This window comes from Rhinopithecus roxellana, chromosome 19 (assembly GCF_007565055.1).
Source record: "Rhinopithecus roxellana isolate Shanxi Qingling chromosome 19, ASM756505v1, whole genome shotgun sequence".
Taxonomy (NCBI): Eukaryota; Metazoa; Chordata; class Mammalia; order Primates; family Cercopithecidae; genus Rhinopithecus; species Rhinopithecus roxellana.
This window is the reverse complement of record NC_044567.1, coordinates 16,431,800-16,458,761: the sequence shown is the minus strand read 5'-3', so window position 1 is coordinate 16,458,761 and position 26,962 is coordinate 16,431,800. Positions and strand designations below refer to the sequence as shown.

Sequence of the window (26,962 nt, the reverse complement as noted above, 5' to 3'; positions counted from 1 at the left end):
GTAATGTATCTAATGTTCCTGGCATCTAGAAGGTGTTCAGTAGATGTTGGTTTATTGAGGCTCCCCACGAACCAGCAGGTACAGTCTCTTCCTCCCAGAGAGAAAAAGGAGGTGAAGAGATAGTAGCAGAACCCACTCTCAGCACTGGGGCCCTAGATTTCTATGTTGGTGGCTGGGAAGTTTGGCCATACTCCTTGTTCATGTATACGCAGTAATAAAAGTCACCTTCTGTAGTCATGAGGCCTGTTTCTCACTCCAAGTAGCCTAACTGAATCCAGAAAAGCATTCATTGGGCTGTCAGAGGACAAGACTGTTTGGTGGGCTCTTGTGGGCTCTTCTAATGAGGAACCCACAAGAGTCATGTTTTAAGAAGTGGCTGTGACCCTCCCTGACCCTCAGTGTGATGGGATTGTGGAGATCCGGCCTGTCCCCACCTTTCTTGGCCAGGTCACACCCTTGACAAGCTCTACCTGTTAGGTACCATGGCTAGGTGTGGTAGGAGGTGCCACTCAGGTACACAGAAAATGAAGGCTAGAAGCTGGCAGGTGGGTTACCAGCCCAGTCAGGACACCTGGACCCTGGGGCTTTACTCACATTCATTATCCTAGCCTGAGAGCTCAGGGCTCCCTCTGGTACCAAATCCCAGACATCTCTTCTTGCAAGTGATTCTCCCGACTGGACATTCTATGCCTCTCTGCCTCTATACTCTCACTGACTGGATGGATATAGCCCTGAATGTGGCCCAAGAGGCTTTGCTTTGGCCACAATAATTGCAACCAGGTGTCTCTTATTTTCCTTCCCCCGAGGCTTCTGCTTCCTTGGTTGGGGGCCACATCTGGTTCTGAGCCACCTAGTGCTGAGCCCGTCTATCTTCAGTTCACCAATCCTGCACTGCCTGTGGGCTGACGTGTGATATTTCTTCCCAGCCTTCGCGTGGTTAACACCAGTTGGGGCTCATGATGCCCATGCACTTATGTATTGTTTGACACCAAATGCCATTTCTCACAAATTCCAGCAAAGTGGAAAGGAGAAAGGGTGAACAGCTGCAGGCCACTGGGGTGGACACTGCAGTCACTGAGAGAGCTCTGGGGAAGGGCACACTCCTGCCCCCACCACTGTCTACACTGGGAAGCCAAGAAGATCAAAGTGAATTTCTGGACTTTCCTGAACAGGAACATTTTTTATTTGTATAGTTTTTTTTGTAGACGATGATATGTGATACCTGTCAGGCCTCTGAGCCCAAGCCAAGCCATCGCATCCCCTGTGACTTGCACATATAAGCCCAGGTGGCCTGAAGTAACCGAAGAATCACAAAAGAAGTGCAAATGCCCTGCCCCGCCTTAACCGATGACATTCCACCACAAAAGAAGTGAAAATGGCCAGTCCTTGCCTTAACCGATGATATTATCTTGTGAAATTCCTTTTCCTGGCTCATCCTGGCTCAAAAAGTTCCCCCACTGAGCACATTGTGACCCCCCACTCCTGCCCACCAGAGAACAACCCCCCTTTGACTGTAATTTTTCTTTACCTACCCAAATCCTATAAAACAGCCCCACCCTTATCTCCCTTCGCTGACTCTCTTTTCGGACTCAGCCCGCCTACACCCAGGTGAAATAAACAGCCATGTTGCTCACACAAAGCCTGTTTGGTGGTCTCTTCACACGGATGCGCATGACAATACCTAAGGCTGATGGTGTGTGCCTCATCCTCCTGTCCTTCCTCTCAGCATCTTCTCTTTGTCTTCCTGACCAAGAACAAAATCAATTTCATCTGTTCTCATGGCCACTTATAATCTTCATGAGCTCAGCTTGGTGAACCATTTTTAATTTATCTTTTTTCTTCCTAATTCAGTGTTTCATAACCATGCCTTCCCACTTAATGAATATAAAGATACCTTGCCTTCTTACTTAATGTTTTAACTTTCAAAAATGTAAATACCAAACTCGTATCATGACTAAAAGACAGCTCATTTCGAATACAGGTTATGCTTGTTTTCAAATGATACTTCCTCTAACTAAAATAGCTTCCCTGCCATCTGTTTTAGAGATTCCAAACATCACAGCCCCACTGGGGGTTGGGGGTGATACACAGACTCTCCCAGTTAGAATCACTGTTCCTATTCAGGTACGAGCCCCTGGGCTAAGCCTACCTGCTTTACCTGTCTGCCAGGTGTAAATATGTTTTAGCATCTGAGGAGGAGGGTTTCTCAGTGACCCAGGCTGCTCTACCCTGGCCCCAGGCCTTTGTCTCTGACCCCCTAGTGGCCAGTCCCAGGTAGCTACATGTCACACTCATCCTCTCCAAATCTGAATGCAGCTTCTCCCGCTCCAGCCAGCTCTTTCCTTTGACTTCTTAGCTTCCTTGAAGCACACAATTGTCCTAGGAACTTGGGGGTGACCTTGGGGCCACTTTTGGCTTCTCTTCCTCCTTTGACCCCATGTACAGTAAGTCGCCCTGTCTTGTAGAGTCCTTTTGCAGCATCTATGTCCTCTGTGCCTTCCTTTCCATCAGCACTGCTGGTGGCTGGTTTTGGCATCCATCACATCCTGCCTGGATTCTTGGAAGAGCCCCCTCCTGCCTTCTCTCTTCTGTGCCGGATTTGTTCTGCACACACCACCAGCCCTTCACTCTTTTGTGTTCTATTTATTGAGTAAATATTATGTACAAGGCACTGTATTACGTGCTGGAGAGTATACGAAATGGAGACTGAGTGTTCCCACTCTAGGGTGCACACTGGGCATATAAAAAAAAATGGGGCTGGGCGCAGTGGCTCATGCCTGTAATCCTAGCACTTTGGGAGGCCGAGGCGGGTGGATCACCTGAGGTCAGGAGTTTGAGACCAGCCTCACTAACATGGTGAAACTTTGTCTCTACTAAAAATAAAAAATCAGCCGAGCATGGTGGCGCATGCCTATAATCCCAGCTACGTCGGAGGCTGAGGCAGGAGAATCGTTTGAACCCAGGAGGCGAAGGTTGTAGTGAGCCGAGATCACACCACTGCACTCCAGCCTGGGCGACAGAGCGATACTCCATCTAAAAACAAAACAAAACAAAACAAAACAAAACAAAACAAACAAACAAAGAAAATGAAATGTCAGGGCTTTTTAAATTTATTATGCTAAGGTGAAAATTAAGCCTGGGAAACTAGGTCATGCCATATAGCTGTTTTTCTTCTCTCCTGCAAGGACTGTTGCTTCCTGACTTGTGTGTTGACATGCTGCACAGTAACCAGACTCCTTTGTCTATATTCAAACCTGGAGTAAATGACATTGGAGAAAGAGGACCTTGTGACTGCTGCCTCTTTACAACAGAATGTTAAGCATCCCCACGAGAGTGTAATCAATAGCAGTCAATCAGATCTTACATCTGTACATTAGCCTTTGTATGGAAAATGCTGTAATTCTGTTTGGCACCTCTATTTCTGCCTATATAAATGATCTTCACTTTCCCCCTGCACTGGGAGTACTGACTGCCATTCTTCAGTGTTCTTGTGTCCCCAGAAGATGGCTTTCACGTGCCATGCTTGCAAAAACTCTTAACCAGATCCTGAGCCTTTTGATTATCTTAGGTTGACAGGCACTGGATTAATTTTCTAAAATTTCTCCTTTGATTCTCTCTTTCATCTGCTCGAAAACCTCCGGAGGACTCTGTTCTGTCTCTAGCTCTTTAGGTGAGTTGTGTGGTCCAGAGTGGGAACCTCATAGCTATTTGTTGAATAAATCCAGCCGGACAGCTGGTGTCTAGGAGTGTTGGCCTGGGCTTCAGTCCAGACTCCACTCTCTGCCCCTTTCTGGGTCACTGGGCAGAGCAGAAAGAACTTGGACTTCAGGGTCAGGCAGCCCTGGGCTGACATTTCAAGGCCCATACTTCCATTCCAACTTTGTGAGCTCTGATAACTTCCCTAACTGCTCTGAGCTTTGTTTTCTTCACTCTACAGTGGGATACTTGTAACTGCTTTGTAGTGTGGTTATAAGGATGAAAAGACACGACGATATGGGAAGCACATAGTATAATATTTGGTGGCACATAGTAGGTGGTCAAGTAACATAGTAGGTGGTCAAATAACATAGTAGGTGGCACATAGTAGGTGTCTATCTAATTTGGGCATATAGATTTGTGTGTGTGTGAGAGAGAATTAAGTAAAATATTGTATACCAAGTGCCAAGCTTGGTTCCCTGCACATAATAGATGTCAATAAATATTACTTCATGTGACCTTTCTCTGTCCTCTACGAACATTGTTTTTCACATGGACTGGCCTCTTCCCCACAGGCATAAGCAACACAGTGTTCATATTTTCCTTCTTGTCTCTCCTCTCTCCTTCATCCTAGATATCTTCCTAAAACAAACCTCCGCAAAGAAGGGCAAACTAGGAAACAAACAGAACTTGCTTATTACGTTAGAGAAAACTGCATGCTAACTGATTTGAAGTACAGTAATCCAAACACGGGCTCCTCTTGAATTCATCAAATTCTGTTTTGTGACCTGGTGCTTCATTTACCTAGGATGAAGTCACCACAAAGCTTGTCTATTGCTATGGAGCAGTGGTTCCGTCTTCCAAGGGTGGTCCCCAGACCAGCAGCATCAGTGTCACATGGGAACTTGTTAGAAATAGAGACTCCCCGGCCTGACCCCAGGCCACTTGAATCAGAAACTATGGCGTGGGGCCTGGAAATCTGCATTTTTGCAAGCCCTCTGGGAGTTGCTGGCTAAAGTTTGACAACCGCTGGTGGAGATGTTACAAAAATCGAAGCAGATAATATTTTTAGCATAGAGGTGTACAAACTTCAGTCTTACAGGTTTTAGAAATGCAATTTGGCTCTTTGGGTTGACGTTTTGTGTCATTCAAACTCATTTCTTTGGGGATCCAGCACTTGGGACAGGCCTGTTGTTGGCTGTTGCACTTCTGAGGTTGTACCCAGTTCTCCTGAGCCCACTCTGTTTCTGAGTGTTTTCTTGTGTTTATCCTCTTTTTTTTTGTCACCCAGTCTGGAGTGCAGTGGCACGATCTCGGTTCACTCCAACCTCCGCCTTCTGGGTTCAAGCAATTCTCCTGCCTCAGCCTCCCGAGTAGCTGGGACTACAGGCGCATGCCACCACACCCAGCTAATTTTTGTATTTTTAGTAGAGATGGGGTTTCACCATGTTGGCCAGGATGGTCTCAATCTCTTGATCTCATGATCCGCTCACCTCACCTTCCCAAAGTGCTAGGATTACACGCATGAGCCACCTTGCCTGGCCTGTTCATCCTCTTTTTCTGGAAAACTGTCTCCCCCTTTCCTGCCCATCCAAGTCTTCCCAATCTTAAGTTCCAGACAAAGTCTCTTTGATGGCTCCTCTATAGCTCTAGGGCCCAGTCACTTATCCCTCCACTGAGTTACATGACCTCTTTTTCTGCTCTCAGCTTTTTGAGGGTAGAAATTTCTCCTTTTCATCTCTGCATTCCCCATCCCCTTGCGAAGGGCTTTGGTATAACGGGAGTTCAGGAATATCAGACACTTAGAGTAAGTCACCAGGACAAGGTAAGCCATGCCTTGGAGAATATCACCCACATCTGTATAGAGTTACAGGGAAGGGTCCCCATGGGTCTCATTGACTGTATATGGGACCAAGTGGTGGCTGGCTGGTTGTCATGGCTGAACAGCCAGTGGGACCAGCATGGTTTACACCAAAGTCCTGGGCAAGAAGGTTTTCTGGCCATCTACTGGCAGCCTTTCAATCTAAACTCATCAGAAATCCCACTGTACAGCCCCCACTTAAGAGTGATAGGAACTGTTACATCACGGAGCGTGTCCAGAGGAATATTCCTGGGATGGCAAGGGGATTTAGAACCATGCTGAATGCAGAACCATGAGTGAGAAATCTCACATCTGCCACAAAGAGCTGAGAATGTGGCAGAATGATTAGATTTATCCTGTATGGTACACCATGGGGAGAACTGGAGAGTAAATGAACTACAGGGCCAACCCTCTGACTCACTTGCTAATGTATTGCCAGCCTCTGGTTCAGTCCCTGGCTGGCATAGGGTAGGTACTCAATAAATATTTGTTGAATGAATGAATGAATGACCCAAAGAAAGCTATAGGGAGAGGTAACACAAAGGTAGATTTGTGAAGACTTTCTAACAATTATCTATAATGTGAGTGCCTTAAGGCTGAGCTAGCTGCTGTTGATTTTCTGGATACCAGTGTCTTGCACAAAGCGTGGGAAGCTGTTTGTAAGCCACAGGAACTGATGGTGTGAGCTCTCCTGGAAAATGGTGGACTGGATGACTAGTTAGAGGAAGGCCATTAAAGGGGATTTAAAGCAAACGGGTACTAGCCTAGAGGATCCTGAAGTCCCTTTCGTCCTGGAGATGCTATGTTTTAGGGCCGGCTGAAACACACATTTGCTGCTTCAAGGGCCCTTGTGGTGAATTCATTCATCTTAGGAATGGGGTCAAAGTAGCATCTTTGTTAGCATAGACTGGAAGCTGGCTAGCTGCCCTTTTCTAGGGTTTATTGAACAAATGGTCACTGGCTTGTTTTAGAAATAAGGGAGGCCATAAAGCTTCTGATGCTCTGAGTGTGTCTGAAGATTAAGGAAATTTAAATTTTGTTCTAGAGTCTCCCAAGCAATGGACAATCAAGGTAGGTGCATTTCAAAGAAATGCAAAAATATTTCAAAAGATGAAAGATCAAAGTTCTTGAATATGTATCTTCTGTAAACAAGGGTGATGAGGGACTCAGTCTGGTGAGAGGGTCAACAGAAAGGAAAGAGGCCTGGGAAGGTGGGTGAGGCCCTGAGAACAGACACCATAAAGTGTTAATCACTGCCTGCCTTAATTAGCCTGTAGACTCCAGTACACAGAAGCATAATTTTATTTCCTGAAAATTGCAAACCATCAGTTTTATTATGAGCCTTTTTTTTCTCACTCCTCAAACTGCTTATCTGTTTCACATATGCAAAGGGAAAGTCTTAATTGCCAACATCTGTTTTATAGGTCGTGTATTGATTTTTATCCAGTTGAAAATACTTAAAATTTTTTTATTTGATTTCGTCTTTAACCCCAGGAGTATTAAAAAGTGTGTTAGTTTTCAAACACTAAGATCAATTTGGAACTTAGGTTTCATTCTCAGTTTTCTAACAATTTGTATGAAGGAACTTTCTACCTTTTTTCTGTTACTTTCCTTCAAAAGGAACCTGGCTATTTATTTTTCCTTATACTTGAACGTCATCTTCCAGGGCAGATCCCTACCTTTCACTCACCTTTACCTCAAGACCATGGTCCTGACATTCAAGGCTTTTCATAACCTGGACTCAATACAACTTTCCAGGGCTTGGGGATAATGTCTCCATTATAAACACCAACACAAATTTTCCATTTTCCAAATGTTTGATTGTGTTTATCTTGTTCTCTCTCAGAGAAACTCACTCCCCAATGCTTTATGGAAAATATCATTCAAAACACATTTGGAAAATCCCCTACTCCATGAAGTCTTTTTCTGGTCTCTCAGTGAGCTCTCTTCCACATCAAAATCTTTGCAGCTCTCTTTTTAAAAAAATACTTCCCTTTACTGTCTTCATAATATCAAGATCATTTACTTTCTTATCTCTCTTATTGAAATCTAAAATCCCCTTCTTACAAGACAGCCTAGATGTGTGTTTGTCCCACACTGGGCACTCCATAAATATCTATCAAAACAAACAAATCATGATTTTTCCCTTTCTGCAATGTGCCTGATTGACTGATATTTTAGGTTTTGCTGCAGTGGGAACAGTCAGAGGTAGGAAAAGAATGTGGGAGTGAGAGAGACTTGCAGGAAATTTTAGGAGTCTTTAGTTCTTGATTATTTCATACACACAAGCTGACAGAAGGGGAAAGATTCCACAGCCACAGAAAGTGGGCTGGTTGAAGAAGACCTTGTTTTCTCTGTTTTCCAGGACCCTGCAGTGATGGGAAGCAAGAGGTTAGGGCCTCTTTCATGAGCTCATTAACTCTTTATAGGAAACAAAAACCACTGACTAATAGAGTGATTGTATAGCAATTGACATAAATATTAATGAGGAAAATGCCAGTTTTCTTGCACCAACACCCACTAAGGCTTATATAAGATCTTCAGGAGGAGGAAGATTTTGGTCAAGCAGATCCAACTGTGGGTAAAGCAGGATCTCGCCTTTTAGCACCATGACTTCCGACCATTGCAGTTCCCTCCTCAGCGAGCAGGTTTCAGAGGCCAGTGCTGCCTCCCTGTGCCTCTTGGCTAATGTGGCACATGCCAACCGAGTCCGTGTGGGGTCGACTCCCCTGGGTCGCCCCAGCCTCTGTCTGCCCCCAACCTGCCACACCGCTTGTCCCTTGCCAGGGACCTGCCACATTCCTGGCAACATTGGAATCTGTGGGGCCTACAGCGAAAACACCCTGAACAGCCACGAGAAGGAGACTATGCAGTTCCTGAACGACCGCCTGGCCAACTACCTGGAGAAAGTGCGCCAGCTGGAGCGGGACAATGCAGAACTGGAGACCAAACTCCGTGAGAGGAGCAAGTGCCATGAGTCCACTGTGTGCCCGGACTACCAGTCCTACTTCTGCACTATCCAGGAGCTCCAGCAGAAGGTGAGGTTTGCAGTGCACCAGATCAGGGTTCAGGAATCTACTTACTGCCTGTTGGCCAAATCCAGCCAACCACCTGCTTTTGCAAATAAAGTTTTATTGGCTCATGGCCATGCTCATGCATTTGTGTGTTGTCTGCAGCTGCTTTTGTACTACAGTGGCAGAGTTCAGTCATTGTAATGGAGACTGTATGGTCTGCAAAGCCTAAAATATTTACTATCTGACCCTTTACAAAAAAAGATTACTGACCCTGGGTCAGCAGTGGATTTTTTTTTTTTTTAATGTGGGAAGAGAATCTCTTGAGTGAAGGTGAATGGGAATTTGTAAAGGGTGAGATGTGGAATTTATCTCTCCAGGATTCTGAGTTCATGCTTACTTAACTTCAGCACATCAAATCCCTAAATCGTAGTCACAAAAACCATGCTAATTTCATGAAAACCATGCAAAAACTGTGCTGTGTTTATGACAGTTGCTGTATGCTGAAACTTCTGGTGCAGTAAACAGGGCAAAAGGAGTATTTCCTAACATCCTTGCCAAGGCAGTGTCTATCCACACAACAGCATCAGCATCTTTTGCATATCTGTTGTCACCTTTGATTATCCAGCTAAAGCTTCTGAAGAGCCTACATCTTAGTTTCAGAGCCAGGAAGACAAAGAATGTCAAAATAGGGGTTACAGAAACCTGGCTAGATTCAGAGAAGACCTGTGGGGAGGTTGGACAGCTAGAGGAAAGAACTTCTTTAGAACAGATCCTACTTTATCTAAAACATTCATAGTTAGTCCACTGTTCTGTGGCCTAGATTCTGGATTTTTTTTTTTGTTTGTTTGTTTTTGAGACTGCATCTCACTCTGTCACCCAGGCTGGAGTGCAGTGGTGCAATCTCAGCTCACTGCAACCTCTGCCTCCTGGGTTCAAGTGATTCTTGTGTATCAGCTTCCTGAGTAGCTGGGGTTAAAAACGTACACCACCACTCCTAGCTAACTTTTGTATTTTTAGTAGAGATGGGGTTTCACCATATTGGCCAGGCTGGTCTCGAACTCCTGACCTCAGGTGATCCACCTGCCTTGGCCTCCCAAAGTGCTGGGATTACAGCCGTGAGCCACTGCGCCTGGCCAGATCTTCTTATTTATATTGGGCTAAGCATCATATCTGGCAAAATGAAAGCAAGTCTTTGTTATATGTTCAGTTTGCTACTGTCTTCCATCTCCTGGTTCCTTTGACTCTATGTCTTCATCCTTTTCCAAGAAGTCTTTTGCAAATCTTTCTTCCCATACCATGAAAACATCTCTTGCATGTTTGGGAGTTTGTGTTGTCCAGGGGGATGCTGTAGATTCAACTTCAGCCAATAAAACTTCCTCTCACCTGAGGCTATAGGTGTCTCTGGGATCAGTAAGCCACTTATTGAACCTATTTTCTTATCCCAGATTCTGTGCACCAAATCGGAGAACAATAGGCTGGTTGTGCAAATAGACAATGCCAAATTGGCCGCGGATGACTTCAGGACCAAGTGAGTTGGGACTGGACGGGGATAGGAAGGAGCCAAGTGAGTTGGGGTTGGATGGGGATGGGACAATGCCAAGTTGGCTGCTTCTGTCTCATGTGGCATCGGATGTCATTGACCCAAACCCCAACCCAGTAGTTACAGCACGAGAGAACAAAAGACATTAAGTTCAAGATCCTGAAAAACTATCCACTCTCCAGTGGTTTAGCATTAACAGTTTACAACATGTGCTAGAATGCATCCTCCACCTGGTAAGAAACTTGTGAAGCAGGTGGGCAGAGATAGCATCTCCTCTGCAGGTAGGGACCCTTGAGGCTTGGGGTGCTGGTGTGACTTGCCAAAAACCATGTGGGTACTGAGTGGCAGAGGTGGGACTTGGCCTTAAATTTTGTACCAAATTTTCCTTTCTTGAGGCAATTTCCTGAGAAACTGTCGCTTTAATAAGGATACGTTTCTGTGCTGCAGCTTGATTAATTTGTGAGTGCTGATAATTTATAGCAGAAATTATGCTCCATAGCCTAAGACAAAAACAAGTGAAAGTCAAAGGGTTGACACCACCTAAGGAGGGTCTACCCTGGGTGCTGGAAGGGGCACTGGGTTTTATCATCTTTCTTCAGGGCACTGTGCAAGTCTCACTCTTCTAGAGCTAAAGAAAGCCATTTCCTTCCTCTCACTCTGGCAATGTGGCTTTTACTCTAAGAGGGAATCCAGGGTCCCTTTGAGTATGGGGCTTGTAGAGAGGGGTCTGCAGTGATTGCACCGTGTTGCAAATACCTGGTTACTTTGCCACCTCCCTTTTGGGCCATCTGTCTGTAAAGGCAGGTGCTGGTTGTGTGTCCCTCACAGTATCCTCAGTACCAGCTGCTCCCCCTGGTTCATCTCAAGTGCTTAGTATTGACTGAGTGGGGAATATCCTGTTGCTTTCTGGGCTTTGAGCACACTACACAGGAAAAGCCAACTCACAATTAGAAGGCAAAGGGCAGAACAGTGGACTTAAAGCTGCGAGCTGGGAGTCATGTCCTGGTGCCCCTTCCTGCTCTGTAACTGTGACTCCTGCACTTTCCTGTTACAGGTACGAGACAGAGCGCTCGCTGCACCAGCTGGTGGAGGCTGACATCTGTGGCCTGCGCAGGGTGCTGGACAACCTCACCCTCGCCAAGTGTGACCTGGAGGCCCAGCTGGAGTCCCTGAAGGAAGAGCTGCTTTGCCTCAAGAAAAACCATGAGCAGGTGTGTGACCCTTGGTGTGATGCATTGAGACTTTCTGGAGGTGAATTCAGGCTCATCTGGGGGAAAAAAATAGAGGCTTCCTTCTGCCTGGGATTGAAGCTTTGCTGGTGAGCTCTGGGTTTTGGTGGGAGATTGCTTCTCGTCTACAGCTTCTGGAAGTTGCTGGGCTGGTGCAGGCAGCGGTTTATCTTCAGAGGAGCACAGGAAAATTACTGGGGAGGATGGAAAGTGGAAGTTGAGAGTTTGGGTGAAGGGCTGTGGGGGGCTCTGCAGGCGGGTCATACTCCTCTGATGCCTACAGGAAGCCCGCACTCTGAGGGGTCAGCTGGGAGACAAGCTCCGGATTGAGCTGGACATTGAGCCCACCATTGACCTGAGTAGGGTGCTGGGGGAGATGCGAGGCCAGTATGAGGCCATGGTGGAGACCAACCGCCAGGATGTGGAGCAGTGGTTCCAAGCCCAGGTGAGGGGGACTGCTAAGCAGTGGGGATTGGCCTCCATTTGGGCAGGTAGGTGACCGTGTCTCTCTGTGCTCCAGTCTGAAGGCATCAGCCTGCAGGCCATGTCCTGCTCCGAGGAGCTGCAGTGCTGCCAGTCGGAGATTCTGGAGTTGAGACGCTCGGTGAATGCCCTGGAGGTGGAGCTTCAGGCTCAGCACACGCTGGTGAGTCCCTCTGTATGCATGGGAGACCCAGCTTGGCTCTCACTACCCATGAGCAGCTCTCTGGGGTCAGTAGAGGCCTTAAACACCAACCACGGACTCAGCTTAAACATTGGTTTCATCTCTTTTTTAAGCACTTCCCTGTAGATGTGGATGTTGAGTGAACTCAGTGATTAACTCAGGTCAGAGGGCTCTGATCTTAAAGGTCTACCATGAAGAGCGTTAGTTATTCTGGCTGAAGACAGCTAAAGGGAGTTAGATTGCCCTCTGGACCTGGCAATGTCTTGGGGTGTCACAATCTTAAGAGGTTGGAGGCAGAGATCCATGATTTTTAACTTGTTTCCTTCTTTCTTTGATATTATAGAAGGACTGTCTACAGAACTCCCTGTGTGAAGCCGAGGACCGCTACGGCACAGAACTGGCCCAGATGCAGAGCCTCATCAACAATGTGGAGGAACAGCTGTCTGAGATCCGGGCCGACCTGGAGCGGCAGAACCAGGAGTACCAGGTGCTGCTGGACGTGAAGGCCCGGCTGGAGAATGAGATTGCCACTTACCGGAACCTTCTGGAGAGTGAGGACTGCAAGTATGTGCCCTGTTGTTGTCTATGTCAACACCGTGTGCAAAAACAGATAAATTCTCTTGGGAATGACCTAAAAGGAGCTCTGGAGGCCTGGTGGGGGTGGCATCGCAGATCCCATCTTTGGAGACAAACTTGCTACCAGTAGGCCTGGTGAGCTAATGCCTGCCTAGACGTAGATGAGGGTGTGCGGGAGTTTTCAGGTCACGGCATTTGTTTTGCTGACCACGTTGTGCTCCCAGTTGCTGGCTACTCCCATAGGGGGCTAAAATACTGAGTGCCCAGCACATTCAGGTTTTGCTAAATTCTCTCTAGGAGAAGTATTCCAGTAACGAGTATTCTTTGTGCTCATAGCATTTAAAGTATTGCTAAGGGCATGTGCACTTACTCTTTCATTTTAGTTCCACAAAGGCCCTGTGAAAAGGGGCAGAGGGCTGATACACCCCTTTAAGCACTAAGGAACACTATGAGGGGCTGTGTTTAAATGGAATCAGTGGCTGACATCTGGGCGGTTCTTGTTCCTCTGGCCTTTCTGCTGTGTTCCTTCCACATGGGATGTGACCCTGGCCTGGGTCACAGGTACACTGAGTTCTGGCCCCAGCTCCGCTGTGGACTATGGGCATGTCATTGCCCCTTTCAGGCTTAGAGGGACCTCTAAGGTCTAAAGTCCTCTTTCGCTCTTTAATTCTAATGTGTCTATAATATACTTTTGTCTTTCACATACTTCTCATGCCAATGTTTCAAACAACTTTTTTCTCTATGCAGATTTCCCTGCAACCCATGCGCGACCCCAGCCTTCAGCACTCCCAGTCCAGCCCCTGCAGCCTGTGCCCCCTGCTCCCGGGCCACCCATGGGCTCTGCTCATCAACTGGATACTGACACACTCCTCAGCCCAAGGTGCTGGGAAAGGGGAGGTGTCTTCAGCTCGTTAGGCTCTGCTCTGCAGGCCTGCTACCTGGGCCTTGCCTCCCTGGCCAGCCAGGCAGGAGACTGAAGAGAGACAGTGCCACTCTGTGGACAGGTGTTTGAGTCCAGCAGCTCAGCCCCTGTGGCTGGATTTGTGTTTCTTCCCCTCAAGGTGTCTCGAGTGCGCCATTTTCTCTCTTCTGTTGCCTCCTGATCTCTCTGAGATGGGGCAGGCACCCTTGTTTTTATTTTGCTATTAAACTTCGCTTCTGCAGCAGAATGAGCCCAGTGCAGTCTGGCCTCAGCATCTCCATCCCATGCTGAGAGCCCTGCTGGGAACTCCTTGAACCACATGCTTCTGTAGACGGGGGTTGTGGCTGGTTCACCAGAGTGGTTCTGGGAGATTGCAAAGCCAGTGAAGTCTGGAGTTAAAAATGGGACTGCGGCAAAGTGGCACAGAGGAGAGATACCCAACCTTGAACTTCACCGAGTGTATTTGGAGACAGATTTACAGATAGAACTTTTAAAATATAGACGCTAAGTAAAATTTCCCTTTTATCTGGATAAGCCACCTGGTCCTTGTGTAAAGGAAGAGCTCAAGTCTGCGGCATCACAGACCGCTGAAAAACTCTGAAAATATTAAGTGATGGTAATTGCTATCAGTCTAGAAAGGCCCAAACAACCTGACCCATCCAAGCTCCCCAGAAAGCCCCACTGGTGGGTCCTGGCAGCTGTCTAGCTTGGAGTTTGTAGACAATAGAACATGAACCAGAAGCCCCAGGACAGGTAACTGAAATTGAGCTTTTAGAATGACATGCTCATTATGAGCAAGGCACTGGCTGGGGCTTCGCCGACTTTGTGTCACAGGGCCCCACATCAGCCCTGCAAAGAAGAAGCAGCTGTTATTATTCTCAGCTGGTGGCTGAGTCAAGACTTGAAACCCAGTCTCTTTGAACCAGATCCAAAGCCCTTTCTTTGGAAGCTTTGAGGGGGAAACAAATTAAACATGAGAAGGTTTAGGGCAGTGGTTCTTAAAGTGTCGTCCTCCAGCTGGTAGCACTGGCATTACCTGAGAACTTGCTAGACATGCACATTCTTGAGCACCGCCCCTGACTTTCTGAACCAGCAGTCTGTTTTATCATGACTTGCAGGTGATTCTGATGTTGATTCAAGTTCGAGAACCACTGGGTTAGGGGGTTTATTTGCAGAGTGAGCCCTTGACTAGCCAGATCCTCTACAGAAACGGCTGGCCTTGCCCTCCTGATATGTTCTCCAGTGAGGAATCCCTCATACCATCAGATCACGATAGAGCCTTTCTCTTTTACATTGCAAACTCTGAAAATGTTAAACGATGGTTATTTCTATCAGTCTAGAAAGGCCCAAACAAGCTGTCCCATCCAACCTCCCCAATAACCCCCATTGGTGAGTCCTTCTGGCAACTGCTCAGCTTGGAATTTGTAGACAATAGAACATGAATCAAAACCTCCATATTTTGATATCCATGGCTGAGAATCAGCACATCCCCAGAATTCAGCATTACAGCTGGCCGGAGAAGCAGCAGAGTTCCCCATCCTTGGAGATAAGCAGAGGCTTCAGAATCACTGGTGGGGATGCTGAGGGGAATACTTAGGGAACTGATGGGGCTGGTTGAGATGGCTGTAAGAGGTCTTCTAGCCCCCACAACTCTGTGCATCCCTGCTTTATAAGTCTTATTGATCAGTGAAACCATAAGCATTGAAGTGGAATCACCAAACCTACTTTAGGAGCTGGTTTTGGTCTTCCCTTTCTGTTCTGTGAATTCTCTGAATCACTGTAGTTTGCTGAAAAATTTACAAGTACAGTTGGTTCTGGTTTAATCCAGGTCTTCCTGATACAGAGCTGTGGTGCTGGAGTGATCACAGTTCCTAGCCCCAAGGCTGGAGGGAGCTTAAGTGAGAATCTGGTTGCTCTTCCTCCAACCACTCTCAAGCCCAGCGTCCTACTTGTTGGTCACTGCTCATGTACATAGGACTGATCTGCTCGAGAGACATTAGGATTTACAGCATAGGAAGCCCAGGAAGGGTCAGAGGCGGCCACACCCTCTCTTCCTCTGTTCTTTTTCTCAAGCGGTAAAAGTGTTTTGGCACACGTGACACACCCTTTGGGCACCTACCCAAGAGAAGCTCTCAATAATGAACAGCGATCTCCATTAGTCTTAATTTAGCATCTGACCCAGCTGCCCTCACCTCCTTTGTACTTAAATAGCTCCTTTTATCCAACAAGTTCAAAGCTGTCTAACAAAATAAACCCACTTATTCTTGCACCATGACAGCATAGGCAAGCATTGTCCTTCCCATTTAAGGGAGAGAGAGAGAAGGTGAGTCATTCAGTGGTTGAGGGATTCTGCTGGTGACATAAAGTGAGTCAGTGGGGCCCCAGGGTGATTGACCTGTGTTTCTTAAGTTCACATCCAGTGCTCTCTCATTTCTAATTAAAAGATTAGCTTTGATAAGACAGTACATGTGTGTGTGTGCACACGCGTCTGTGTGTTTGTTGTATGTGAAGAGTTTCCCTGGAAACCACACAGGTCCTCATTACCATCACCATCACCAGAATCATCATCATCAAGTCATATAGCTTCATCATCATCATCATCATTGTCACAGAAGCATATATCCATCAAACTCTTACTATGAGCCAGGCGTTGGTTTATATTATACTACAATCATATGGGTAAACTCATTTAATCATTACAGCAATCCTAGAAAGCCAATACTATTGTTTCCTTATTTTGCAGACAAGGAGCCAAGACTCAGAGAGGTTAAGTAACATGCCCAAGGTCACACAGCTATTAGGTGGTGAAGCCAGGATTCAGATCCAAGTAGCCTGCCTCCAGCAACTGTGCTCTTAACCACTGTGCTTTACAGAGGCCAAGTCTCAGATTTTGTCAACAGGATGATAGAATCATGATAACCCCATTGTTTTGATTCCTTTCCTTGAAGGAAAAGAGTATGTTTATGTTAGAAGAAACGTTTCTGAGAATTTATACCACCAAGGGTGGTACAAGGAATGAAAGTTCTTTAGTATCACAGGATCTTCAAGCTTGAGGACTCTGGTAATTTTAATAAACTGAGAGTTGCCAAAGAAGCTCAACTCACCTCCTGCCATTGTAAAACCACCTTGTCTACTGAGAAAGAGGAGGAGGGAAATAGAATCTATAGATGTTCATTGTTTCACCATTTACAAAGTACTTGTTAAAGTACTTTGTGTTGTATCCAAATGGAGGCCCCAAACAACCTTGAGAGAGGGGAACAGGCATCACAATCCCCATCGTGCAGAGGGAGAGGTACAGGTGTAGGGAGGTGAAATGACCCCTCCGCACCTCACGGCAGGTGAGGGGCAGCTCCATGCATCCAACCCCAAGTCTTCTCATTTCTGTTCCCCTGCTCTTTCCCTGTTCCCAACTGTGAGGGCCTTGCTGGAGGTACATGTGGATAAAACTTTACATTCAGACCACTCTGAAATCCTGGATGGATTTTACAGGAAAGGCATCCTAGGGTCTGGGATCTCCCTAGGGGTGATCTTCTCAGTGCTGTCCCCCGTTAACATTTTAGACTCAGCTTCTGACCTTTCACCATCGCCTGGAGGCTCCCCTGTTTGATGCTGGTTATTGCATCCAAATGTTCCTTTCCCTTCCTTCCTCCCTGATTCTTGGACATCCTATACAGTCTGCCTCAGTCATTCACATTGGTCTCCAAGGCCCTCTGCCCTCAGGAAGTCTCTCTGGTCTCAAGGGGGCACAACTGTGTCCACTCACCAGCAGGACTGTGTACTCCCTCTGTTTCCCTCTACCAGCCTTATTCCCCTTTCTATTTCCTCTGTCAATTTACTTGATTTACTGTGGGCACTTTTCTTTTTCTGCCCCACACCACATCCCTGGAATGATTTCTTATACTGCACCTGGCAAAAAGCCTGTTTCATTTGCTTTGAAACTTACCTTGACTCCCATGGATCCTGTGGGCATGCCACAGGGCTGAAGAGATGGGCCATCACCACTGCCTCTCCTGTGGTCTGCAAAGCAACAAGAACCAGATGCTGAAACAATTCATTACCCTGCCTGGCTGAAGACTAGATTATTAAAGAGAACAAGATTCTAATGAGAACAGTTCTCTGAATCCTGCTTGAGTCACTTAGAGAGTGAAGCACAAACAACTCTTTGGGATACAAGTGCATAACCTGAAATGGCTTCATCCCCTCGCCATGTGGCTGAAAATCATGAGCTGGATTGGAATGCCCTTAATGGGGTTTGGGTCAGGGGTGGGTGTAGGAAGAAATGGAGTGGGTAGGGGAAGGAGATACTTTTGGGTGAAGGCCCAATCACATTACATTATGTTAGCTGTGGACCTGTCTGCTTAGCAGGACTCAGAGTTCCCAGGGGGCAGGGACATGACATGCTTCCACTCCCCACAATATCCCCTGCCCCTGAGACTGTAGATGTGCAGATGCACACAGTAGATGTTCAACAAGTGACTAATGCCCATAATGTCACACGTACAGTTTTCTTTTTATTTATTTTTAATTTTTAGATGGGGTCTTGCTGTTGCCCAAGTTGGAGTGCTGTGGCGTGATCTTGGCTCACTGTAACCTCAAATTCCTGGGCTCAAGCAATCCCCCTGCCTTAGCCTCCAGAGCATCTGGGACTAAAGCGTGCTCCACCAAGCCTGGCTCATTTTTAAATTTTATTTTATTTTAATTTTTTTTAGATAGAGTTTCGCTCTTGTTGCCCAGGCTGGAGTGCAATGTTACGATCTCTGCTCACCGCAACCTCCGCCTCCTGGGTTCAAGTGATTTTTCTGCCTCAGCCTCCCAAGTGGCTGGGATTGCAGGCATGTGCCACTACACCCGGCTAATTTTGAAACTCATTTTTAATTTTTTTTTGTAGACATGGGGTCTCGTTATGTTGCCCAGGCTAGTCTTGAACTCATGGGCTCAAGTGATCCTCCCACCTCAGCCTCCCAAAGTGCTGAGATTACAGATGCAAGCCACTGTGCCCAGTACCCGTTTTCTATTTACATTGAATACAAACATGATTCTAAATGTCCATCTTACACCTTCAAAATATCTCATCTCCTTAACTTCTGGCTATCTCTCATACATATTGGGGACCCATCTTGGCCTGAATTGTTCATAAAAAACATTTTTTTCACCAGAACTATGATTCTTTTGTTTTAGTTTAGTCTTATGCTCAGCATAGAGAAGCTGTCTAATAAATGTGTTCTGAATTAAATTGAAGTAAATAATGAATGTGGGTTTGATAGCCCATTGACTGCTCAATTTCTCCTTGAATGAAAAAAATTTGCAAATATTCCAACTAGGAAACTAAGAGAATGCATGAACTCTATCCCTTGCCTGTGTGAGGTCATGGGGACCTTACAACCCTGGGGTTCCATTTTTCCCACTAATTCAAGGAGCAAATTCACTCAAGCCCACTGAGATCTTAGAAACACTGCAAGAAAGAAGCTAGATTTACAACAGATGGCAGCATTGTGTTTACTCACCAGCCAGTCTCTCTGTGGTCCCCATCCTGAATTCTTGTGCCATTTCACATTCTGCAGGGCAACCATCAGGGAGAAAAAGGAATCTCTAGGAGTAACCAGAAGATAACAGGGGTCGCTTGTTCTCTCCTGCATCTTCTGTGTGGCTGCCAACTGGCCATGACCTGCAGCCAGTGCAGGACTGCCTCTCCCTGCTTCATTTCTCCTTTCTTCTCTTCCCACTCCTTATTGCTTCAGGAACAGGCAGTGTCGCTCCTTTTAGACTTTACACTGCCTGGATGTAGATGGCAGTATATTTCTCAGCCACAAACAAATCTTAAGCTGGATCGCAGAGGTGATGCTTTTGTCTGGACACCTTGGAACAATGTCACTTCTTTCAGAGGCCTCAGAAGCTGCAGTCCCGTGTCCATAGATCTTTTGAGTCAACTCGAGTTATGCATTGTGGGACACTCAGCATGGTGGGCCACTCCTCAGTCTATTGGCTGATTTTGCCTTGGCTTCTTCTCAGCTTTGCATTCTCCAGGTTAGCCCCTTGGAAGCTGGGCTGACTGTGTCTGATTTGTTGCGTGATTCTGAAGATTCTTCCCTCTTAACTTTCTTCCTTGTCTCTTCTTTTTCTTGTTATCTCTCCTTGTCTCCATCTCTTTCCATTTGTCTGATCTCTCTGCATTGTACAAAAATTCTATGTTTGCTTTCTTGTCAATGCATTCCGTGAATCTTCTCATACGTAGAGCCTAAACACTCTTCTTTGACGACAGTCTCCATGAGGCTATGCCGGCCAGTCAGTAGATAGGACCCAAGAGCTTGGAGAAAACTGCTGGCATTTAGTCTGGGCTTAGGTTAAAGCCTCCCTGGCTGGGGAAGAAGAAAGGGCTGAGGAAATAGCTGCTTGCTGGAAAGCCAGTGCTCGGAGCAGGCTGACAAGAGTTAGGAAGCAGAAGGCCTGTGCTGTCATCTGTAAGCTAGTGCTCATCAATCAGATGCATGAGCCTTTCCATTCACCCCAAGCCCAGATGAAATGAGGCAGAAGCTCCCCACAGACAGCTGCCGCCTAGCCTTGCGTCCTTCCTCTGGAGATTCTCAGGGGTAACAGCCTGTAGACCTGCCTATTTCTCCACGTTTAATTGTCTTGCAAGGAAACAAGGAAGTATAGATTTTATTATAAGTCTAGATCTTCCTTGTAGTGCTGTGGGGCTTTTCATCTGAATGGCATTATAATAAGCAGTGATAATGGTCTTGGGGAGTGTAGATGAAGGACCTTTTATCTGAGACCCAAGCAGAGTGTGACATGAATACCATCATGAAAGTTCAATGGGAGAAGCACTCCAATAAGTTGTCAATAAAACGGCAGCTCTGGCTGGCAGCCAAAGCCACAGTGGAGATGGGGGTGCTGCCTCCAGAGATGCAGGTGGTACCTGACGGTGCCTATAATTATGCAACTTTTATATATTCAGAACTTTGGCTACCTCTTCCTCAGATCTTCTAGTGCCTTCCTTCACCTCCCAAAGCAAAGAGTCATTCCCAAATGACTCCAGCTTTCCTTGCAAAACCCCCTTGCTCATGCTGTGCTCAGCATTTTCTTTTCCGGTGCTCAGGTCCTTGGATTTAATTATACAACCACAGAGACCTCCTTTGGTACATTTAGACCTTTGATTCTTAAAGCAGGGGACATCTACAGTAGGGCTGAAGATGGGAAGCCCAGGACAGAATATAGCACATCTTCCTGGTGTATCCTTTTCTCTTAGCGAATTGGGCAAAATATTTGAAAGTTTAACTGGAAATTTAAAAGGGGCTTTTTAAAAACATTAAAGCCAACATGGATATATTATGGAATATAGGGTCAATTCACATGAAGTTTAAAGATCAGATACGTGTGATTTCATGCCTGTGGAGGCCCCTTTGGGCTATCTCCCGACTTTCCTAACATATCCATCTACTCTGTTTGGATACTATGGACACCCGAAGAAATGTTTGACAAACACCTCCTTATTCTTTTCTCTCTCCTTATTCCTTTCTCTCTGCCCCTAAATATCTTTCCTAGATCATTTAAATGCAATTTTTTTTTGTTTTTTGTTTTTTGTTTTTTGAGACAGAGTTTCGCTCTGTCACCCAGGCTGGAGTGCAGTGGCGGGATCCTGGCTCACAGCGAGCTCCGCCTTCCGGGTTCATGCCATTCTCCTGCCTCAGCCTCCCGAGTAGCTGGGACTATAGGCGCCCGCCACCACACCCAGTTAATTTTTTTTTGTATTTTTAGTAGAGATGGGTTTCACTGTGTTAGCCAGGATGGTCTCAATCTCTTGACCTCGTGACCCGCCTGCCTCGGCCTTCCAAGGTACTGGGATTACAGGCATGAGCCACTGCATCCAGCCTTAAGTGTGTTTTTTATGGCTCTCTCAGTTTGCACTTTTCAGCCTTCTTTCACAATGATCTCTTACCTCAGAAACTTCTCTGTTCTCAAACTAGTTATCAAAGCCTCTACGTTTAAAATTCTCTCCTCTACAATTTTCTTAAGTAATATGTGGTGTTGGCAGGGAAGTATTACACAGACCCGTAAAACACAAATTGCTGTCTAATATTTTCAGCCATGTCCTCCATTGATTCTAATCATCCACCTTAAGGCTTCCAAGGCATGGAATGCTCCATCATTTGAAGATTCTTCTTTAAATGAAGAGGGAAAGACAGTCCACTGTGGCTTCTTAATGCAACTTCTTCCTCGAACCAATCCGTGTTTCTCCCTAGAAATGGCAGGTGGACCAGGACATGAGTACTTTTATGAGCCTGCAGGATTATGTGACACAAAAGAATGTCATTGGATGGATCAACACCTCAATTAATGAGGGCAGATACTTGGGCTGGACTGTGTAGCCTCTTTGAAGGCCTACTACAGAAGTCTGATTTCATGGGTGGACTGTCTGCGGAGGAGTCCTGACTTAGCAAGAAGCCCAAGTAAAGAATTTTATGGGATAAGGGACTCTTCTGAGGAAGGCAAATAACAGACTGAAGGAAAGGGCATTTGAAAAGAAGTGAAGAAATAAAAAGAAAAAAGACACTGCATACTGTGTCCACACCCTCTGCAGTGGGATATAAATGCTCCCTAGAGGAAGGAGACCCACAGCTCTGTGGCTTGGAGAATTTAGACTCTGTCTTCAGCCAGGCACTCACTCCCTCCCTCCCAGCACCATGCCCTACAACTTCTGCCTGCCCAGCCTGAGCTGCCGCACCAGCTGCTCCTCCCGGCCCTGCGTGCCCCCCAGCTGCCACGGCTGCACCCTACCCGGGGCCTGCAACATCCCCGCCAATGTGAGCAACTGCAACTGGTTCTGCGAGGGCTCCTTCAACGGCAGCGAGAAGGAGACCATGCAGTTCCTGAATGACCGTCTGGCCAGCTACCTGGAGAAGGTGCGTCAGCTGGAGCGGGAAAATGCGGAGCTGGAGAACCTCATCCGGGAGCGGTCCCAGCAGCAGGAGCCCTTGCTGTGCCCCAGCTACCAGTCCTACTTCAAGACCATTGAGGAGCTCCAGCAGAAGGTGAGGGGCGTTGCTGTCATCTCCAAGCAAGAGAGTTTGCTGTGATTCTGTCTGTGATAGAGAAGTGTGTTTCTTGCTTCTGTGCTGTCATAATTCTTGCTTCCTATTTTATTTCAAAATGTCTTTTTAAGTCATTTTTAAAAAGTTGATGAAGTCATATTTATTTTCAGTCCTCACTAAGCCACCTCTCACTCCCCAGATCCTGTGTACCAAGTCCGAGAATGCCAGGCTTGTGGTGCAGATCGACAACGCCAAGCTGGCTGCGGATGATTTCAGAACCAAGTGAGTTGTTCAGAATTTGCACTAGTGTCCATTTCTTCTGTTTAATCTTTAGTTACAGAAAAGGGATTTCCATGGCTGCACTGAAAAACAGATCTACCCACTTGCTGTGAAGGATTCTGCAGAGGATTGGGGAGAACCAAGCAAAGAAATCACAAAAATAGATGAGGACTCAGATCAATCTGTTTGTTTTAGGATGAATATTGGGTATTGATGGGGCCTCCAGAAACCTCTGTCTCCTGGGCCTATTCATTACAGAAAGTGGAAAGATAAGGCACATGAGGTTATCAAAAATCATTCCTGTGAGTGTTGAAGATCTACCAGGTAGTGCTCTGACCCACTCCTTGTGCAGGTACCAGACCGAGCTGTCCCTGCGGCAGCTGGTGGAGTCGGACATCAATGGTCTGCGCAGGATCCTGGATGAGCTGACCCTGTGCAAGTCCGACCTGGAGGCCCAGGTGGAGTCCCTGAAGGAGGAGCTGCTGTGCCTCAAGAGTAATCATGAGCAGGTGAGACTAGAAATGAGAAATGCACAAACCTGTCTCAGCCTCTGGCTTAGGGTAGCTTTAGTGATTAGGGGCAGCAGAATGCAGAGTATGAGTACAAGGCTGAGGGTTTCCTTTAAAAACATCACGGCAAGAGAAAAATTGGAGAGAGATAAGACCTGTTCATGTTCCCAGGCAGGAAACATCTTTCACTTCAAACTAGCACATTCTTTGAGTTGCCCAGAGCAGCTCCATGTGCTTGAAATTGTACAACAGTTATAGAATGAATCCTAGCATTGTAGTATTATTGCTTTGCAAAGTCTTTTTTTTTTTTTTTTTTGCCAAAGACCAAGAAAAAAAATCAAACCTTATAAACATGAGTCTCTACTCTTTCAAAGTATTGGTGAAGAGTGTTTGTGAGCTTCTTCCTGTCTCTCCTGGGAGGGGCCGTGAAACGCTCTTATCTCTTACTTGACAACAAGAGTTTTTTGATATATGGTCTGAAATTGCACAGCCAATTTTATTTTTTTTGCATGCTGAGGTCCTCACAGCCAGTTGTAAACTGGGAAAGTTGAACATCAATTAGCCCATCCTTCAGTGGCAACCAAGCAAACTTTTGGGATTTTTTTCTGAAGCCAAGTGCCATGGCACAGCAGATAGTGGGGAGGGGGTTATGCCACATGGAGTGCCTTGAGCTGTCATAGACTGCTCCACTCAAAGTTTCTGTTCTGAGAGAACAGACTAACAGGGCTTCAACAAGCAATGCCATTCCTTAGAGTCCATTCTTTGCTGAGCATAGTAACTCTTGTACTTTCTGCATCCATAGGAGGTCAACACCCTGCGCTGCCAGCTTGGAGACCGTCTCAATGTGGAGGTAGATGCTGCCCCCACTGTGGACCTGAATCGGGTGCTGAACGAGACCAGGAGTCAGTATGAGGCCCTGGTGGAAACCAACCGCAGGGAAGTGGAGCAATGGTTCACCACGCAGGTGGGCATCTAAGCACGTGGCCACTCAGGACCCAAGGCCCACCCTATGGCCCCAGAGGCAGGGTCTGATCCTTTCTCCCCTTGGGTGTTTCAGACCGAGGAGCTAAACAAGCAGGTGGTATCCAGCTCGGAGCAGCTGCAGTCCTATCAGGCAGAGATCATCGAGCTGAGACGAACGGTCAATGCCCTGGAGATTGAGCTGCAGGCCCAGCATAACCTGGTGTGTATTGTTCTGACCTACTGGTGAGCGATGGGAAATTGGGAGGCAGAGTCCTGGGGATGCCCTTGGGGCCACACACTCTCCTTAGCTCTTGGAGCTTGTGACTTCCTTGGAATCCTATGAACAAACCCTTTGAAGGAGCAGCTCTCTGACATTCCTGATCTTCCCCACCACAGCGAGACTCTCTGGAAAACACACTGACGGAGAGCGAGGCCCGCTACAGCTCCCAGCTGTCCCAGGTGCAGAGCCTGATCACCAACGTGGAGTCCCAGCTGGCGGAGATCCGCTGTGACCTGGAGCGGCAGAACCAGGAGTACCAGGTGCTGCTGGACGTGCGTGCCCGGCTGGAGTGTGAGATCAACACGTACCGGAGCCTCCTGGAGAGTGAGGACTGCAAGTGAGTACATGGGCAGATGTGTTTGATGAAGCGATGCACGTGTGAGTGTAATACTCAGACACCATGCAAAGATTGCATACCTTGGAAAGGAAATTATGTCTTCACACTAGACATGCTCAAACAGAACTCAGACAACATAATATGGCCATCATTTAAAACATAAATGGTTTGGTAGCAAGAGTTGTTTGATGTACAAACTGAAATTGCACTGCCAAGTCTTTGCATTCTACTATGATAATACGCATGACTGCATGATAGGTTACCGTATTGTCTAGTGGGTACATTTCCATAGACTACCTGATTTGATCTTATAATTACCACCAGGTGGGCTGGATCAGTATTTCCTCCAATCTATAGGAAAGTAAACTGGGGCTTGGAGAAGGTAAATGAGTCACCCCATGTCATCAGTTTGGCATGAACGGATGTGAGAGTAGACATCACAGTTTCAGAGTTTCTGTCTACCTTGGTGCTCTATGGCAGGGAGACCATTAACCACGTGAGCTATCTTTGTAGCAGGGGAGCTTGTGCCTTCTCTGTTCTAGGCTAGGCCAAGTCCTGACAGGCATTCTTACCCTTGGGGATATCTCTGGCATATGATTTTAAAATTTCCCTTAACTCACCTTTCCACATCACTCTTTTGTCTCCAGTCTGCCCAGCAATCCCTGTGCCACGACCAACGCGTGCAGCAAGTCCATCGGACCCTGTGTCTCCAATCCCTGCACCCCTTGCATTCCTCCTGCCCCCTGCACACCCTGTGCCCCACGCCCCCGCTGTGGGCCCTGCAATTCCTTTGTGCGCTAGGACCTAGGAAATGCTGGAGGAGCAAGGATGCAGGGCCCAGGACTGCAGAGCTGTGACCTGGCTCTGGTTTAACAAAAGGGGCCTGAAAACATCATTTGCATGGCTGGAGTGGCCCCTGTAAGGCAGCCAAGAAACTCACCCAAAGCCTGCAGCCTCCCCAACTACTCTAGACTGTCCTGCTCACCCTTTCCTTCCTGGGGGTCTGTTCCTTCCTATGCTCACCCAGAGAACTCTCTGATGTGCCAGTGGCCCTCCTTTTTAACCTCCTAATAAATATCATTTCCTTGGCAAAGCAGATGCCTTTTTCATTTGTATTCATTTGTTTCAATGTGCTCATCACCTGAGTAAGCTATAAAAAGCCACTTGAAAGACAGGCCATATAATGGCCTGACTCTTGGATACCAGAGCAGTTTCATGCCTCGGGGGCAGATGGCGAATCTGGTGCCCTGGACCTGGGAGCGAGGCAGGCAGGCCTGTGGGAAGGAGGGTGGAGGGGCTGAGGGCTGCAGGCCCTATCTCCCCTTGGTCGTTCTTGGATTTTCCTTCTGACTTGGACATCTCCCAGAGCTGCTTGTATCCAAATCTGAACGGAAGAGGCATGAGCTGTGGGCTGGAAAGAAGCTCTGGAAAACTCATCTCTTTCAGTGAGAGTTTCGGGTTCAGTGCTGTATTATTCTGGGTTATTGGTGGTCCAGGAATTTCCCAGTGAAGAGACCCTCTGACCTGCCCTGCTATGCCCAAGAATTCCTCCTTTCCCTTGTGTGGGTCAATCATTGACAGCCTGGGCTTCCAGCTCCTCTCTTCCCTCCTCGACTCCAGGTCTTAGAGACCCCATCAACTCTTTATTTGATCCTTTGGCCTTTCTCAATTCAATCCAACCAGTACCTGTTGAATAGCTACTCTGTGCAGACGCTGGGTGGTGGACTGGGGAGAGACACATGAAGAAAGACGCAGTTCCTGACCGCAACTTATTTATAATTTTTTAAAAGGGACAAAACTAGTCCCCGAGTAGTGCTATTGAAAGGCCCAGTTCCCTGGCACTGTGAACAGCTGGTGGTTGCTACAAGGAACTCTGAGTACTGAAAGGGACAATGCTGGCGCCCAATGGCATCAGTGTATATCAAGAAAGGGAATCTTTCTTTGACTCTCATGAAGACCCATGAAAGTGTTTAACCATAGACTTCCTGAAACCTCAGAGGGCCATTATGATCTGAAGGGATCAGAGGTCTCTGACTTTTCCCACCACACCAGGCTTTCCCAGC

At 46.9% G+C, this 26,962-nt stretch overlaps 2 protein-coding genes and 1 long non-coding RNA gene across 3 annotated transcripts; 2 read left to right on the top strand and 1 right to left on the bottom strand.

The window, feature by feature from the left end:
- Positions 1-7,360: 7,360 nt before the first annotated feature.
- LOC104658505 lies at positions 7,361-17,538 on the bottom strand. The gene is made up of 3 exons (XR_747434.2): positions 17,446-17,538; positions 9,638-11,534; positions 7,361-7,530 (listed from the first exon to the last, which is right to left on the bottom strand). It is a non-coding gene; the product is annotated as an uncharacterized LOC104658505 (long non-coding RNA).
- On the top strand, positions 8,167-15,108 carry LOC104658504 (keratin, type I cuticular Ha7-like). Its single transcript, XM_010358567.2, has 7 exons — positions 8,167-8,595; positions 10,017-10,099; positions 11,166-11,322; positions 11,624-11,785; positions 11,861-11,986; positions 12,348-12,568; positions 13,328-15,108. The coding sequence occupies exons 1-7, from the start codon at positions 8,167-8,169 to the stop codon at positions 13,440-13,442; spliced, it is 1,293 nt and encodes a 430-aa protein (XP_010356869.1). The 3' UTR covers positions 13,443-15,108.
- Positions 17,539-22,120: 4,582 nt separating the features above from the next.
- Positions 22,121-25,995, top strand: LOC104658501 (keratin, type I cuticular Ha1). The gene is made up of 7 exons (XM_010358563.2): positions 22,121-22,531; positions 22,731-22,813; positions 23,163-23,319; positions 24,122-24,283; positions 24,377-24,502; positions 24,679-24,899; positions 25,547-25,995. The coding sequence occupies exons 1-7, from the start codon at positions 22,184-22,186 to the stop codon at positions 25,698-25,700; spliced, it is 1,251 nt and encodes a 416-aa protein (XP_010356865.1). The 5' UTR covers positions 22,121-22,183; the 3' UTR covers positions 25,701-25,995.
- Positions 25,996-26,962: the final 967 nt, after the last annotated feature.

Coding starts and splice junctions, on each gene's coding strand:
- LOC104658504 (XM_010358567.2), top strand. CDS start 8,167: ATGACTTCCGACCATTGCAGTTCCCTCCTCAGCGAGCAGGTTTCAGAG. Junction 11,987..12,347: donor TTCAGGCTCAGCACACGCTG/GTGAGTCCCTCT, acceptor TTGATATTATAG/AAGGACTGTCTACAGAACTC. Junction 12,569..13,327: donor CTGGAGAGTGAGGACTGCAA/GTATGTGCCCTG, acceptor TTCTCTATGCAG/ATTTCCCTGCAACCCATGCG.
- LOC104658501 (XM_010358563.2), top strand. CDS start 22,184: ATGCCCTACAACTTCTGCCTGCCCAGCCTGAGCTGCCGCACCAGCTGC. Junction 24,503..24,678: donor TGCAGGCCCAGCATAACCTG/GTGTGTATTGTT, acceptor TCCCCACCACAG/CGAGACTCTCTGGAAAACAC. Junction 24,900..25,546: donor CTGGAGAGTGAGGACTGCAA/GTGAGTACATGG, acceptor TTTTGTCTCCAG/TCTGCCCAGCAATCCCTGTG.